Source organism: Macaca mulatta, chromosome 14, assembly GCF_049350105.2.
Source record: "Macaca mulatta isolate MMU2019108-1 chromosome 14, T2T-MMU8v2.0, whole genome shotgun sequence".
Taxonomy (NCBI): domain Eukaryota; kingdom Metazoa; phylum Chordata; class Mammalia; order Primates; family Cercopithecidae; genus Macaca; species Macaca mulatta.
This window is the reverse complement of record NC_133419.1, coordinates 8,959,570-8,975,728: the sequence shown is the minus strand read 5'-3', so window position 1 is coordinate 8,975,728 and position 16,159 is coordinate 8,959,570. Positions and strand designations below refer to the sequence as shown.

Genomic DNA, 16,159 nt, shown 5'->3' with positions numbered 1-16,159 from the left:
CATCTAAGAGGTGGGGTGAGCACAACCTGGCACTAGTCGCCTCCCTCCTGAGGCAGCTGACTGTCCGGCCTCTGCCCCTGGGCCCTTCCTCCTTCCCAGCTGCCCTGGGTCCTCTTCCAGCACCTCCTGTCCCCGCCTCACACACTAAGTCCTCCTGCTATTTTTAACTATTTGGCATAATTTGAAAAAGAGAGAATAATAATAGTCCCAGCTCTTCCCAAGGACTTATTTGTCCAGTGCCCATCTGACCTTGGCACTTTGTTGTGGGGGTGGAAGTGACCCTGACAGGTTCTCCCAGCCAGGCTTCCCATACAGCATCGTCAAGGTCAGCAGCCTCGCAGGCAGGGGGGTTCTACTCCCCCGCGGAAGCGCTGGCACCACGGCCAACTTGCTCACAGAGGGCACTCAATCAGACCAAGGTGGGTTGGGGCAGAAAAGCCTCCTTCAGAGATTCAAGGACAATCACAACCGGTGCTGTGATGGGGCCACCGGGACAAGCACAGTGCGCCATTCCCGTCAGCAGGGACCCAAGAGAAAGTGGTAGGCTCTGGCAGGGCTGCTGGCGGTCCTGGAGAAGAGAGAGGGCTTTGCGGACCTGGGGTGGAGGTGGTGGGATGTCAGCACCCGGGCTCCCTGCTCAAACGAGCTGGCACCAGGATTCCCAGTGGGTGGGCTTGGGGAGGAGGCTGGAAAGGTTGGCACAGGCAAAAGTGTGGGGCCTAGGAAAGCTGGGCTTGCTTATTTGGCCAAGGGGAGGTGGGGAGGGTTGGAGGAGGTCTAGGGGCCGCTGGAGGTGCAGGGCAGCCCGGGGAGGCAGGGCTATGGGGCCCAAACACGCATTCCACAGGCCTTCCCTCTGCGGGAACAGGAGTGAGGACACAGGCGCTCAGCATGGCAGGATGGGAACAGGAAGGTCTGGTGAGCGCTGTGACCATGAGGATGGAGCTACAGGAGACAGACGTGACAGTGAGCTAGTGAAGAGGCAGGAGGAGGCAAGGAGGGCAGGGTGTTCTGGGGTGCCAGCTCAGACAAGGCTCCAAGGAGTGCGTGCGTGCTCAGGAGGATGGGGGACCAGGGCCTGGGGTAAGGGGCAGGCGCCCAGGAACTCTAGCATGGCAGGGAACAGGGGGTAGTCCCAGGAGATCCAGATGCAGGGGCTGACATCGCAAAGTTCTTTCCTGTAAAGCACAGCCTGAGGCCTGGGGCTTGGCCCTGCGCAGAGGAAGCCCCCCTTAGATCTGCCTCGGCAGTAGTGAGGAAACGGCACACACAGACCCCACACAGCCCGAGGAGACAGGGGTCAAATGCAAGAGTGAGAAGCTCCCTCCTGAGGGGCCCTCCCCTGCCTCGCCTTCCTGGCGGGCAGCCTGCTTTCCAGCACACGTGGTGGACCAGCCCACATTAGGTCAAAGTGTTAAAAATAGCTGGAGGGCTCAATATGTGTAGGGGGTATGGGAGGTGCTGAGGGAGGGCCCAGGACAATTGGTAAGGAGGAAGGGCCCGTGGGGCTGGGGCTGGCACAGTGGCTCCTGTGGGTGCAGCAGCTCCGGGACATGCTCACCTCACCTCGGCTTTGTAAACCAGGGCCGTGGGAGTCTCCTCTCCCTCAAATGCCTCTGCCTCTGCCACCGTGTGGCTGAGAGTGCACCCCAGTTCCCTTTGACCACCCCAGGCAGTCCCAGTCCACAGAGAGCAGCTGTTGCCCTTCCCTCTCCTGCCTCCTGACCTAGGAACCCACAGAGCTGGGCCTGTCATCACATTTGTGGGGCCACAGCTGACCTGGGAACTCCCTTCCTCAGTCAGTCCACAAATATTTACCCAGAGCCTCACCGTGCTCAGTGACCTTTACAAAACATAAAGTGCAGAGTCCCGTGCCAGGGGACAGCGATCCCAGGCAAAACAGACCGAAACCCTTCCCTCGAGGAGATCAAGTTCGGGGGGTGCTTTACAGCCGTGGTCAGGAGGCTGGCTGAGTGGTGACCTTGGGCCAGAGCCTGAAGGAGCAGTGGGGGTGGACTAGGCAGCAACTGGGTGAAGAGTGTTCCAGGAAAAACTACAGTGTCAGAATCAAGAGATGTTAAGGCCGAGAGGAGCCTCAAAATGGGGGAAGCAAGGCTGGGTGCGGTGGCCTGCCCTGGTCACATGAGAGGTGGGGACAGAGCAGGCCAGACCCTCACAGGAAGAGGCCGGTTAGAGTTGGGGGTGGGGCCCAGCTTATGTTTCCTGCCTTGGCTACAAGGCATGAAAGACGGGCTCCCCGCCAGCACACAGTGACACTGCAGTTTCCAGACCCAGGCCCTGAGCTGAGGGGCCTCAGGGCTCAGAAAGGGCCTAGGCCTCAGATCTCTGGTGAGCAGGGAGCCCAAAATGGCCCTGGAGGCCATAGCTCCAGAACTGGACCCATGGAGAATGGAGGGCTGGGGCCCTGCACATTCTCAAGCAGTAGTAGCAACACTGTCATTGTCCTGCCCTTGGTATAAGCCCGAAGCACCACCCTTTCTTACCCAGCTCCTGCTCCCCTTTTCCAGGGGCTCCTATGGGAAAACCCAGGTACTTCCTGGGACTGGTCTCTCTCTCTGTTTGGAAACCACAGAGCTGACTTGGCTTCACAACAAGATGTGGGGGCCAGGCACCCAGGAGACAGTGATCCTGACTGGCAATAGACGCAAGAAAGGGCTTGGAGACAGAGCCAGACGCTGTGGCTACCCATGTAATACCAGCACTTTCGGAGGTCGAGGCAGGCAGATCACTTGAGGCCAGGAGTTTGAGATCAACCTGGCCAACGTGGTGAAACCTTGTCTCTACTAGAAATACAAAAAAGAAAATTAGCCAGCGTGGTGGTGTAAGCCTGTAATCCCAGCTACTCGGGAGGCTGAGACAGGAAAATCGCTTGAACCCGGGAGGTGGAGGGTGCAGGGAGCCGAGATCACAGCACTGCACTCTAACCTGGGCAACAGAGTAAGACTCCATCAAAAAAAAGAAAAGAAAGGAAGGCCTTGGAGACAGGGCGCTAACCCTGGAATCCAGATGTTGCCAAAGCAACCCCCCCTTCTGTTCCTCTGCCTGCCTGGGAAGCAGCAGGCGGTGGCCACCCACCCGGGCAGGGTGGGGCCTTCACCACCCAGCCCCACCCCGGAATCCAAGGGCCTCTGTTTGCTGCTGTTTTCTGGAACAACTTGTTTTGATCTAGAGAAATCTGCTGACACCAGCCTCCCTGCTCTCGCCCTCCAGCAGGGCAGAGGTATTTTTAGACTTATTTGAAGAAGAAGAGAGCAGAACCCAGGTCCAATGTGTACCCTTCTTACTGTGGGCACAGCTTTGGCCCCTTAAGGCAGGACAGAGATACCCATGTGGTTGTCTACCCTCAGCTCATCTCTCCTTAAATACGTTCCTTTCCTGAGAAAAATGAACTGTGTGGAAACTGGAGGCCAGCAAAGCTTCTACATAAGGACCCTCTGAAACAGTGCCCTTTTATCCTCAAAAACCCAGGGTGGCAGAGGCAGCTCCAGACACAAGGGCACAAAGAGCCTTGGTTCCCTTTGTGACAGGGAAGCCCATGCTTTACAGAATCCTATGCTTTGTATGTCAATAATTCTCCCTACTTAAGAAAAAAAATACATACATATATCAGAATGGGTCTCACTGTATTGGCCAGCCTGGAGTGCAGTGGCACAATCCTAGCTCACTGTAGCCTCAAACTCCTAGGCTCAAGAGATCCTGCTGCCTCAGTCTCCCCAATAGCTGGGACTACAGGCAGTCATGTGCACCTGGCTTTTTTTTTTTTTTTTTTTTTTCATTTTTTGTCCAGACAGGGTCTTTGCTGTGTTTCCCAGGATGGTTTCAAACTCCTGGCCTCTAGGCAATCCTCCCACCTTGGCCTTCAAAAGCAATTGGATCCCACTCTTTTTTGAAAAATAAAATCTACCATAGTTTCTGGGATTTGGTAATGATGTGTGTGAATTAGAGAGATTTTGAGACCTGAGATAGAAAAAAGCAAGTTAAGACATCAATTGGGGCCCGGAAACAGCACTACAGTGGGGATGACCCACCTCTCAGGTGCCTGGAGAGATAAAAGAAAGGCGTGGCTGATTCCACCGCCCAGTACTGTGAAGCAGCAGGGGAGTCACTCCATAGGTTTCATAAGCTGCCCAGCTTTCTAGAACATTCTGACAGACAATTCCCTCTTTCCACACGGTTCTTTCAGGCCAAATCACCCCACCCCAACCCACCCTGGGAGATATAGTCAGGACGAGACCGATGGGGCAGATCCTGGAGGAGGCCGCACTGCCGGAATCTTCCCCCGGCAGAGAAACAGGGCTAAGCAGCCGCCAGGGAGCAAGCCTGGGCTTGCCACATCACCACCTTCTGTGCTGAAGGTCAGATGACACACAGTCACCAGTTTTCCGAGAAGCACAGGGAGGGGTGCACGTCGGGCCCAGCCCTGCCTGCTGATGCCACCTCACAGACGCAGGCGAAATGTCATCAGCTTCCTCCCGGTTGCCAAGGGAGCCTGTTTTTAGGGGGTTGTTTTGTATGGGGTGTGGGTGTTAACCAGGGAGAGGTTCCTGGCAAGGAGTTCCTGTCAGATCCCATTTTCCGTTCTGGTTACTTGGACCGGGGTTCTTTTTCTACCTCTACCTCAGGGGCCAGGGCTTCCTCATCACCCTGCACCCCCTAGCAAGGGAGGCGCCCGCTACACGGTCCAAAGTCCTCTTCAGACTTTCGGGTCCTGCCCGCCTTGGTGGAGGGCTCAAGAGTTCACCAGGTTTGCTTCCAGAAGAGCCAGGCTGGGGGTGCCTACTTGCAAATGCCGCAGATAAATAAACAAATAACCTTTCTCCCCATCCCCACCCAAATGTAAAATGAGCCGACAGCCGGTCCCACGGCTATGACAGATACTGCTTTCCGCACAAAATCTTGGTTTTACATTATTTTGCAACGGCCTTTTCCCACTTAATCCATCCTGAACACACTTCTTGAATGTTCTATCCCGTCAGGGATGCGCCTTCTCAGGAAACACGTCCCCTCGCCAGGCCCCTGGGAACAGTCACAACCACGACGCCTGTCCCCGAAGCGCCCGCGCAGCTCCACGGGATTCCATGTTGTCACCCACTGGATCCTGGACGCCATCAGCCCGCAGCAGGGTTTCCAGACCACAGAAACCGCCTGTTGGGGTGCGGGGCGTTACACGTCCCCTCGCAGCGCCCCGCTGGGCTTCTGGGCCGCCCCGCCCCCACCCCGCGCCCGGACGCTGACGTCACTGGCCGAGCCAGACTCGGAGCCGCCGCCCGAGAGTCACGCGCGCCTCCCGGCGGGACGCGCCCTCTGCAGAGATCCCTCCGCCGCCGCCTGGAATTTTCCAGACGTCCTGCCGGCCCTTTTTTCGGGCCTCGTCGGGGCGTGGTGACCTGAGGCGACCCCGGCGGCTCCCGTTGCCCACTTAGGAGGGCGCCCCCGCCCGCCTCTTCCTGAGCCCCTCTCTCTGGGAAGCGCGCCCCGCCCGACCCAACACCCAGGAAGAAAGTCTTCTTCGTCATGGCATCCGCCTTCCAAATGTCACCTTGAGCGCTGTTCGCGATCCCAAAAAGCACTGCTAAGGAGAAGCGGGGATAAACTGGGGTCCTTGCGTCGGGGGCGCCTGGGAGACCATGCACCGCCCGGGTCGTCTCCCCGGGCCGGGTCGGGGAGGGACTTTTTTTCCGGTGGCCGTGGAGGAATCGTCCCGTTGAACAGTGACCCCGGTGACGCGGCCGAGGGCTATAAAAGCAAAAGTTGTGGCCGGTCCAGCAGAAGTTAGCGATAGGGAGGGATGCGCACTTGGGTGTAGTTGTGGGGGAGGAAGTGACCAGTTCAGGGTCTCGGGACAGACCGGGAGAGATGGTTGAGTTAGATGAGACTGGGGGCCCTGGGAGTACGAGAAGGAAGCTTGACAAGGAGACTAGGTCTGAAGAAACCACAGTGGGGCAGGCTGCGTGGTGGAAAATGCCCGCAGGAGCCCCCAGAGAGGACAGCCATGCTCCAGGCCAGGCTGTCCCTACTGTCTGCTGGAGAGGGAACTTGACCTCTGGGAGGGAGCCGCTCTTGCATGGCTGAGCGAGCCCCCGTGCGCTGGTCTGTGTGGAAGGAGGAAGGCAGGGAAAGGTAGAAGGGGTGGAGGAGCCAGGAGGAATGAATGGGCTGCTGCGGCCCTGGAAACGATCAGGAAGGCAGGCAGTGGGTGCAGGGCTGCAGAAGGGCCGGGAGGGCCGAGCTTCAACTTGTCCATGCCAGCGGCCCCTTTTTTTCCAGACCAAGGGCTGTGAACCCGCCTGGGGATGAGGCCTGGTCTTGTGGAACTGAACTTAGCTCGGCGGGGCTGACCGCTCTGGCCCAGGGTGGTATGTAATTTTCGCTCGGCCTGGGACAGGGCCCAGGCCGGGCCCAGCCTGGTGGAGCGTCCAGGTCTGGGTGCGAAGCCAGGCCCCTGGGCGGAGGTGAGGGGTGGTCTGAGGCGTGATGTGGAGTTAAGGCGCCATCCTCACTGGTGACTGGTGCAGCACCTAGCATGTTTGACAGGCGGGGACTGCGAGGCACGCTGCTCGGGTGTTGGGACAACATTGACCAACGCTTTATTTTCCAGGTGGCAGTGCTCCTTTTGGACTTTTCTCTAGGTTTGGCGCTAAACTCTTCTGTGAGCTCACTCCACCCCTCCTCCTCCCTTTAACTTACCCATTCACTTAAAACATTACCTGGTTGTCTGGTAAGCCCGGGACAGTAGCCGAGTGGCTTTTGGAGTCGGTATTGTTGGTAATGGTGGAGAAAGAGAGGCCTTCCCGCTGAGGCTGGGGTGGGGCGGATCGGTGTTGCTTGCCTGCAGAGAGGGTGGGGAGTGAATGTGCACCCCTGGGTGGGCCTGCAGCCATCTAGCTGAAAGTCATAAAAATGCCTTATAGACCGTGGTTTGTTACTATAGTGTTCCTCATGGCGAGCAGATGGAACCGGGAGACATGGAGCCCCTGGCCAGTGTGAGTCCTAGCAGTGCAGGAGGGGAGACCATGGAGGAGAGAGCCCGCCTCAATTGATGCCTGCAGATTGAATTTCCAGAGGCTTAGGAGGAGGAAGTTCTCCAATGTCGTGTTTCCAGGCCTTGCTGGGGAAGCCCTGTATTCAGGAGGCAACCATTTAAAGTTTTCAGATGAGCTTATGGGGGGCAATCTTAAAATATCCACAGCAGATGCATCCGGCTCGAGGTGCCATCAGCTTTGAATAAATGCTTGTTCCAGAGCCCATGAATGCCAGCAGGCACCCCTCCTTTCCTGGGGTAAAGGTTTTCAGATGCTGCGTCTTCTAAATTGAGCCTCCGGTCATACTAGTTCTGTGCTTGGAACCTTGCTTCAAGAAGATCCCTAAGCTGTAGAACATTTTAACGTTGATGCCACAACGCAGATTGATGCCTTATAGATGGAGCTTGCAGATGGAGCCCCGTGACCTCTCACCTACCCCCCCGTTTGCCTGCCTGCCTATGCGTTGCTCGGAGAAGTTCTTAGCCTGATGAAATAACTTGGGGTGTTGGAAAGCTGTTTAATTTTAAATGCCTTAGACGGGGGATGTATTAGAGGAAGCAGATTGTCAAGAGTGTCATTGTGTTATGCTAAACTCTGGGAGGGTACAAATTGGTCATTCCCAAATCTGTGTGTGAAAAATGGCAGGTCTAGTTTGGGCATTGTGATTGCATTGCAGATTACTAAGAGAAGGTAATGGTGGGTATACCGGTAGTGCTCTTTTGTTCTTGCTTCGTTTTTTTGCACCTGAACTTCGTTAGATTTCATAATGCTTTTTTGGCATTTTAATAAGAGGACCCTGAGGTGGGAGTTGTGGGAGACCGGGAGAAGGGGACAGCTTGGCACTGGTCACGTGGGATTTGCAGTGTGGGGGATGGGGGTGTGCAGCTTGGCACTGGTACTGGGAGGGATGAAGGTGAGGAAGGGGAGAGGGTTGGTTAGGTATATAGTGTGGGTGGTAGGAAATGCAGGTTGAAGGGAAATTCTCTGGGGCTTTGGGAAGTTTTGTGCGGTGGGTGAGCCAAGAAAATACTAATTAATAATAGTAAGTGTTGGTTAAGTTGTTGCTTGGAAGTGAAAAGTTGCTTAGAAAGGTTAGAACTTTAAGTGCAAAGAAAAGAAAAAAACCCAAAACAATTGTTTTCCTTTGCTGCAAGGTGGGGAAGACTGAAAAAGTGTAACCGAAAACAGATGACACAGAGTCACCCGTTTTCCTAGAACCCACAGGGAGGGGTGTATGATGCCATCTCACAGGCAGGGCAAGTGTCTTTACCAGCTTCCTCCCGGTGACCAAGGCAGCCTGTTTTAGAGGGTTGTTTTGTTTGGGGTGTGGGTGTTATCAAGTGAATTAATCACTAGAAAGATGAGTGTCAGACTTGTAGACACAGCAGATCGGCATCCTTCGCTGCCCCTTAGCAACTTGGGTGGTCAATCTGAAGCTGTGAAGGTGTGATTTTTCAGGAGCTGGAAGTCTTAGAAAAACCTTGTAAATGCCTACATTGTGGGCTTTTGACATATTTAAGGGACCGCTTAAGACGAGATTAGATGGGCTCCTCTGGATTTGTAACTCATTTGTCACAGATACCTTGTGATTGAAAATCGTGAGTGAAGTGAAATTGCAGTGCATTTCAAGGGAATTTTGTATGTAAATCGTGCCTTAGAAACACTTCTGTTGTCTTTTCTGTGTTTGGTCGATATTAATAATGGCAAAATTTTTACCTGCCTAGTATCTTCAAATCGTAGTCTTTGTAACAAGAACCAAATAACCTTTTGTGGTCACTGTAAAATTAATACTTGGTAGCAGACAGAATCCATGTACCTTTGCTAAGGTTAGAATGAATAATTTATTGTAGTTTTAGTTTGAATGTTTGTGCTTTATAAATGATCCAAGGCTAGAGGGGAAACTATCACTTAAAATCCATGTGGAAAACAAGAGCTAAAAAGGAAAGGGGATGGGGATTGTGGGGAGGGAGTGGGTGAGGTGCCTTTACTACATGTGTGATCTGAAAAACCTGCTTGGTAATAAGCTGCGGTATTGAATTGGTAAAGTAATACCAATGGCCTTTTATCATTTCTTTCTTCCCTTTAAATTTCACTTAAAATTTTTAAAATCATGGTTATTTTTATCCTTGGGATCTTTCTGTCTTCTGGGTTCCGTTTTTTAAATGTTTAAAAATATGTTGACATGGTAGTTCAGTTCTTAACCAGTGACTTGGGGATGATGCAAACATCCTGTTGTTGGGATTTAGAGTGTATTACTCATGCATGTATGGGGAAATAGTCTCCGGTATGCTGTTGTGAAATTGAAACTGTAAAAGTAGATGGTTAAAAGTACTGGTGTGTTGCTCTGTATGGTAAGAACTAATTCTGTTACGTCATGTACGTAATTACTAATCATTTTTCTTCCACTTTACAGCACAAATAAAGGTTTGAGTTCTAAACTCATGAGAATTGTTGTATTGCTATGTTACATTTCTCGACCCCTATCACATTGCCTTCATAAGGAAGTTGTGGATGTATCTTCATATTGTAGATTTAGGTCTAGATTTGCTAGCTCCAAGTAATTAAGGCCATGTGGGAGAGCATGGTAACCACAGATAAAACTGCTATTATCCCAAGTGGTCTGCAGACTGCTGGGTGGGGAGGGTATCTCTTGGGAGTTGGTAATGATTTGTTTGAAATGTGATGAACCACTCAAGCCAGTGAAGGTGGGTGTGTGTAGGTGGGGAGTACTTTGCCATAATATTTTAAAACATTACCTGGTTAGAGTTCTAAGTGGTACTTATTTTTGTTTGGTTAGGGGAAAGTCTGAATAAAAACAGAAATGGACACATAATATGTATATTCCATAGTCTTTGGGAGGCTGGAATGTGTCTGGGATTTGGGTCTAAGTATATGTGTAATTCTTATCTCACTAAAGAATTTGGCTTTTTTCTTTTGTTGAGTGACTAAAACGTCTGGGCTTCCCTGTGTGTGCGCTACACTAAGCAAGCAGAGGCTGTGCAAAGGTGTGAGCAGAAGCACATGGAATCTGGAGGGTACATCTTGGCTTGCAAACTGCCTCTGTGTCCTGGGTGGGACTGTTCTGTCCTTGCACTGCTGTTCGGTGTTACCTCTTGGGGTGTAAGGTTTATGCTTACAGGAGACAAACATTGGGCATAAAATGGAAGCCACTGCCAGCCTCTGTGCTGAGAAGGAAGGTGCTTGTTTCAAAGGGAGCAGCAAGGGAGGCTTGTTCTACTCATCTGGGCCTGTTGGCCTGAGAAGGGGAGATAAGGGCTGAACTGGGACTAGCCAGGGGGACCAACACAAATGGTGGGGGATCATGACCTGAAGGATTCTTTCCTTCTCATGAGCTGCGGGACTGGCTGCCGTCCTTACAACTGTGTCTTATTTGCCTGTGCCGTTGTATCTGGGTGACCCCTCCACGTGTACACTACTGACAAATGGGTTGAGTGCTGGAAAGAAGTCACTGAGCCACCCACCCAGTAAACCTGTCTGTGCTCATGGCACCGCCAGAATGGGGCACTGCTGTGTGCAGGGTCCAGGGCCCTCTTCCTGCTTGCCACTCCTTTCCCTGGATGCCCCAGAAACAATCCAGGCCTCCTTTCCTATCTTACCCTTTTGCTTTGCTTTTATCCCAGCACCTCTATAACCACCCTGTCTTCTTTTCAGAACTCCTTGTTTCTCCTCTTGTTTTTTATGATTATTACAAAACTTGCTTCCACCCTGGAAGATAACTGCTATAGATGCCTCTGCGTAAATGGCCGGGCGCGGTGGCTCAAGCCTGTAATCCCAGCACTTTGGGAGGCTGAGACGGGCGGATCATGAGGTCAGGAGATCAAGACCATCCTGGCTAACACAGTGAAACCGCGTCTCTGCTAAAAAATACAAAAAACTAGCCGGGCAAGGTGGCGGGCGCCTGTGGTCCCAGCTACTCGGGAGGCTGAGGCAGGAGAATGGCGTGAACCCGGGAGGCGGAGCTTGCAGTGAGCTGAGATCCGGCCACTGCACTCCAGCCTGGGCGACAGAGCAAGACTCTGTCTCAAAAAAAAAAAAAAAAAAAAAATTGATTCACAGGGTATAAATGTTGGGGATTAGAAGTGGGGCTGAAATGGCACCTGTTGACACAGCAGCAGAGAGGTGAGGCTGACTGCTGAAGACAGCTCGCCACCCTCCTTGCCTCCACTCCAGTCCAGGGGCTGGGGCCACATTCTTTGCCTTCAATTATCCTCAGATCAGGTGAGATCAACAGGAGGTGTTGATGGCAGTGCCAGCAATTATTGCTAATCAGTTTGCATCCTTATGCATAGATCTGAATTCAGACTTTCTGTGAATTTCCAGAGGTGTGGGTAATATAATGGAATTCAGTGAGCGGGCATGGCTCATCTTGTGCAAATTGAAAGTTATGGGACATAAGAATAGCAAAAGTTGAACTTGAACTTCTTTTAAAAAGGAAAGGACCCTGAGAGCCAGTATTGGTTGAGGCTCGTCAGTATGCCCAGGTTGGCGACAATGAGAACTGCAGGAACGGCCTGTGTTACAAAAAGGAGATTGACTCAGCTGCCCTCAGTGCATCTTATTGAGTGTGACTCTTAAGGGATTCCAAGGACCCTTAATGCCAGGGCTAACTCTCCATGTACGGTGAGGCCTCTGGAGGAAGTGTTACCCTCTGGCTCTGTGTGCTACTCGTTACGGTGCAGTGCTGGCATGAAGTGAAGACATGCCCAAATAGGCTTTCAGATGTTTATGATGTGTTTTAAATGTTCATATTTAACAAACAAAAACATACTGATGCTGTTTGGAAATGGCAACAGGAAGATAGCAAAATGAACACTAACATTATGAAAAGATGAGCAGGTATGTGCTCCAAGGCAGGTGACTGTGACCTTCCTCTGAGTGAGGACATCCCCTCCAGCACCTTCCAGCCTGCTGGTTAGGATGACCCACCACCACCCTCCAGGACCCCCAGCCCTGCACTGCCTTTCCTCTCTTTTAAATAATTCTTCATTGAGTTCTAATATGCTAAAAAAAAAAAAAAGTTTACTGTAAAGTTTGCAAATAAGGAAATTTTTTTAAAAAGTCCTCAGTAATCTTACCATTAACAATCGTTATGGGCATATTTGCTTTTGGAGGATTTCTTTTGTATGCATGGGATAAGTACATTTTTATACAAAAATGGGATTATGCCATAAATTCTATTTTGTAACTAGTATATAATGAACACCTTCTTTTAATGATGACAGGATGTTCCCTTGCATGGCTTTATCAATTTAAACAATCTTGATTCAGTGGATATACAGGGTATTTTCTAGGTTTTTTTTTCCTCTTAGTAAATAATACTTGTGATGACTTTCCTTGTAGCTCAGACTTTTTCACGTCTGTTATCTCTTTGGGAATGCTAAATACATTTCGAGAAGGAAATGACTCTGTTAAACTCTTAAGACTTCAGGTTCATATTGCTGAACTGCCCACCAGGGAGGGATTTTTTTCAATTCGTGTTCTCACTAGTGAGGCAAACCTGATGCCTTCCCCTCTTCCTCAGAACGGGCTTTATCACATTGAAAACTTTGCTCCTCCAGTGGATCGAGTCTGCTTTCCCCGTGGGTGTGAGCATTTGTTTGTCTGCTGGCGATTGAACATCTCTACCATATGTTGATTGACCATTTGTGGTGTGTGTGCGTGTGTGTATGATTTTTGAATTCCTAATTAGTCATTTTTCTATTGGTTGTTTTGTAAAAGCTATTTACATCTTAAGGATATTAATAATATTTTGTTATATTTGATGCAAATATTTTTTCCAGCTTATAGATTGCCTTTTAATTTTGTGTTTCAGATAGATAAAAGTTACATGATTTTCTGAGGATAGTTTATCACTGTGGTTTCTGAACTTGTTATGTGTAGATCTTTCCCACTCCAAGAGTATATAAATCTTAATCCATACTTTCTTGTGGAACTTGTATGGTTTCGTCTTTTTACGTTTAAACCTTATTCCCTGTGGAGTGTGTTGTGGAGTCTGTGTGTGAGGAGGGGCTTGGTGCTCTCAGAGCCCACCTCCTGTGACCAGAGAGCCCTGTCCTGTGAGGGTTGTTGTCACAGTGGGAGGGTTCACTGCAGAAGACCTCGAGGACAGGCTGGTGTTTCCTGAATGGGCCTCTGGTTGTTGCTCGTCCCTGACTCTGTTTCCCCATCTGAGTAGATTTGGACCTAATAGGGCACTGGAGCTGGTTCGAATCCTGACTGGACTACTTGGCAACTTTATGTCTGGGAGCAAGTTACTTAACCTCCCCGAGCCTGTGTCTGTGAAATGCGAGTAAATGAATGTAGATGTTTGGCAGCAGCTACTCCTTGTTGAGCTCTCACAGTGAACTCTCCTGCCTCTGCCCTCCTTCCCCGCCCCCTCTGGTGCCTAGCGTCAGGTCTAGCCCCTTCCTCCTGGGTCCCAGTCCCTGTTCTGTGGCTGACTGCCCGCCCGCCTGGCGCTGGACTTTTCATGCAACGGGAATCAGTGTACATGTTCTGGTCTGATCTGTTTCTACACTTAGTTTTGTTTCCACTAATATTTCCCTGTACCGGCAGAGTTCACAAACACATTTGAAGAGGCTTTTTCTCAGGATTCTTAACCTTCCCAAAGGAAGTCCCATGGATGGGTTTCTAGAAGTCTATAAATGCTCTGAAATTGTGTGTATTTTTCTGTGGAAAGCATAACTTTCATCTGCTTGTTCATCCTCAAAAAAGATCATGAATGAATGATTGCATGATTTTATGCCATTGTGCTTATACTAAAGGATATTTAGCCCATCTCTTGAGTTGTTAAACTGTGTTGACTATTTTAAATCGTGCAGCTGTGAGCATCTCTGTAAATTTAGTGTACATATATATCCCCGGAGTGGCATTGCCTGGGCAGTGAGCACTTACGCTTTTATAACTCTTCACAGACTCAAATGACTCCAGAAAGCTACACTTCCTGTTGTGAGTATATTATATCCATTTCCCTACATAGCTGCTAACATCACGTTTTTGCAATTTTATTTATTTGTTGCTACTCGTGAAAATTTTTGCGGTGAAATACATACAATGGAAGTTTACCGTCTGAATCATTTTTAAGTATACTTTCAGTAGTGTTAAGTATGTTTCCATTGTTGTACAACCAATCTCCAGAACTTTTTCATCTTGCAAAACTGAAACTCTGTACCCGTTAAATAACATTAAACATTCCATTCCCTCCAGCCCTGGCAACCACCATTCTTTCTACTTTCTGTGAGTTTGACTACTCCAGGCACTTCATATCGGTTAAATCATGAAGTATTTGTCTGTTTGTGACTGGCTTATTTTGCTGAACACAGCATGTGTCAGAATTTCCTTCCTTTTTAAAAGCCGAATAATATTGTATTTTATATCATATTTTGTTTATCCATTCATCCGTTAGTGGACACTTGGGTTGCTTTTGGCTATTGTAAATAATGGTGCTATGTACAAATACCTATATTATTGCATTTACAGGTATAATGCTGTAATGTACACACATCTTTTTGAGATCCTACCTTCAGTTCTTTTGGGTATATAGCCAGAAGTGGTATTACTAAATCTTACGGTATTTCTATTTTTAATTTCTTGAGGAACCACTGTATGTTTTTCATAGCAACTGCACCGTTTTACATTCTCACCAAGAGTGCACAAGGGTTCTGAGTTTCCCACATCCTCCCCAACGGTGGTTATTTTCTGCTGTTTTAGATTGCTGCCATCCTAGTGGGTGTGAGGTGACATTTCATTGTGGTTTTGATTTGCATTTCCCTAATGATGAGTGATGCTGAGCATCTTTTCATATGCTTGCTGGTCATTTGTATGTTGTCTTTGGAAAAATGTCCCTTCAAGTCCTTTGACTGTTTTAAAAATTGGGTTATTAGGGTTATTGTTGACTTGTGGGAGTTTCTATATTCTGGATATTAACCCTCTATCAGATATATGATTTGCAAATACGTTCTCTTATTCCATAAGGTTACTTTTTAACTTTGTTGATTGTGTTCTTTGATGTACAGAAGTTTTGAGTTTTGAAATAGTCTAATTTATCTGTTTTTATTTTTGTTGTCTGTGCTTTTGGTGTTATGTCCAAGAAATCCATGCCAAATCCAACGTTATAAGGTATTTTTTAAGGTATTTTAGTTGTCCCTAGTCTATATTTCTGTACTCACCTTTCTTTATCCCCTCATCAGTTGATGGGATGTAGCTTGGTTCCATATCTTTGCAATTCTGAATTGTGCTGTGATCAGGTGTCTTTTTGGTATGATTTATTCTCCTTTGGGTAGATACCCAGTAGTGGGATTGCTGGATCGAATGGTTTTTATAATTTTCTATTTTACCACAGTTTCTATCTGCATTTTTCCTCCTTGACCACTAACCATGTGAAATTTTCATATTGACCTTTATAATGATCATGAACTCTTAGTATCATTGGGAAGGCCACATTTGCCACTTATGATTGTAAACCTTATCCTCCATTGTTCCTGTTATTGTTGGTGCAAAAAGTATCTATTGTACCAGGACTTTAAAAATCAGTCTGATAAGTCTTTGGTAAGTCTAATAATAACTGATACGTCCATTGAATTTGCTTCTGATTATTTTTTCTTTAGTAGCTAAACATGTATGTATTCCTATGGTTACAATGAACACTCCTCTCCATTTAAATTAATTATTTACACTGATGAAGTTGAAATAGCAAAATTTTAATGACTAAATACTGTCTTTGTTTTTTTGTTCCAGGCCTGTCAATATTAACTTCTTATAATTTTCTTTTTTTTCTTCACGTGTGTGTGCACCCGCGTGTGTGTGTATATATATATATTTTTAAATTTCAGTGGCTTTTGGGGTATAAATGGCTTTTGGTCATATAGATGAATTCTACAGTAGTGAAGTCTGAGATTTTACTGCACCAGTCACCTGAGTAGTGTACATTGTACCCAATATGTGGTTTTTATCCGTCCCCCCCTTTACCCTCCCCACTTTGAGTCTCTAGTGTCCGTTGTCACTCTGTGTACCTTTTTGTACCCATAAGTTAGCTCTCGCTCATAAGTGAGAACACACAGTGTTTGGTTTTGTATTCCTGAGTTGCTCCACTTAGA

At 48.7% G+C, this 16,159-nt stretch overlaps 1 protein-coding gene across 1 annotated transcript; it reads left to right on the top strand.

Moving 5' to 3' along the window:
• The first annotated feature begins 400 nt into the window (after positions 1-400).
• Positions 401-9,485, top strand: LOC106993196 (uncharacterized). The gene is made up of 2 exons (XM_077962431.1): positions 401-540; positions 4,998-9,485. Exons 1-2 carry the CDS (start codon positions 480-482, stop codon positions 5,405-5,407), a joined length of 471 nt encoding a protein of 156 aa, XP_077818557.1. The 5' UTR covers positions 401-479; the 3' UTR covers positions 5,408-9,485.
• Positions 9,486-16,159: the final 6,674 nt, after the last annotated feature.

Excerpts from the sequence above, each read along its gene's own strand:
- LOC106993196 (XM_077962431.1), top strand. The coding sequence starts at position 480 with ATGGGGCCACCGGGACAAGCACAGTGCGCCATTCCCGTCAGCAGGGAC. Across the intron at positions 541-4,997 it reads CAGGGACCCAAGAGAAAGTG|GGATGCGCCTTCTCAGGAAA; the intron begins GTAGGCTCTGGC and ends CTATCCCGTCAG.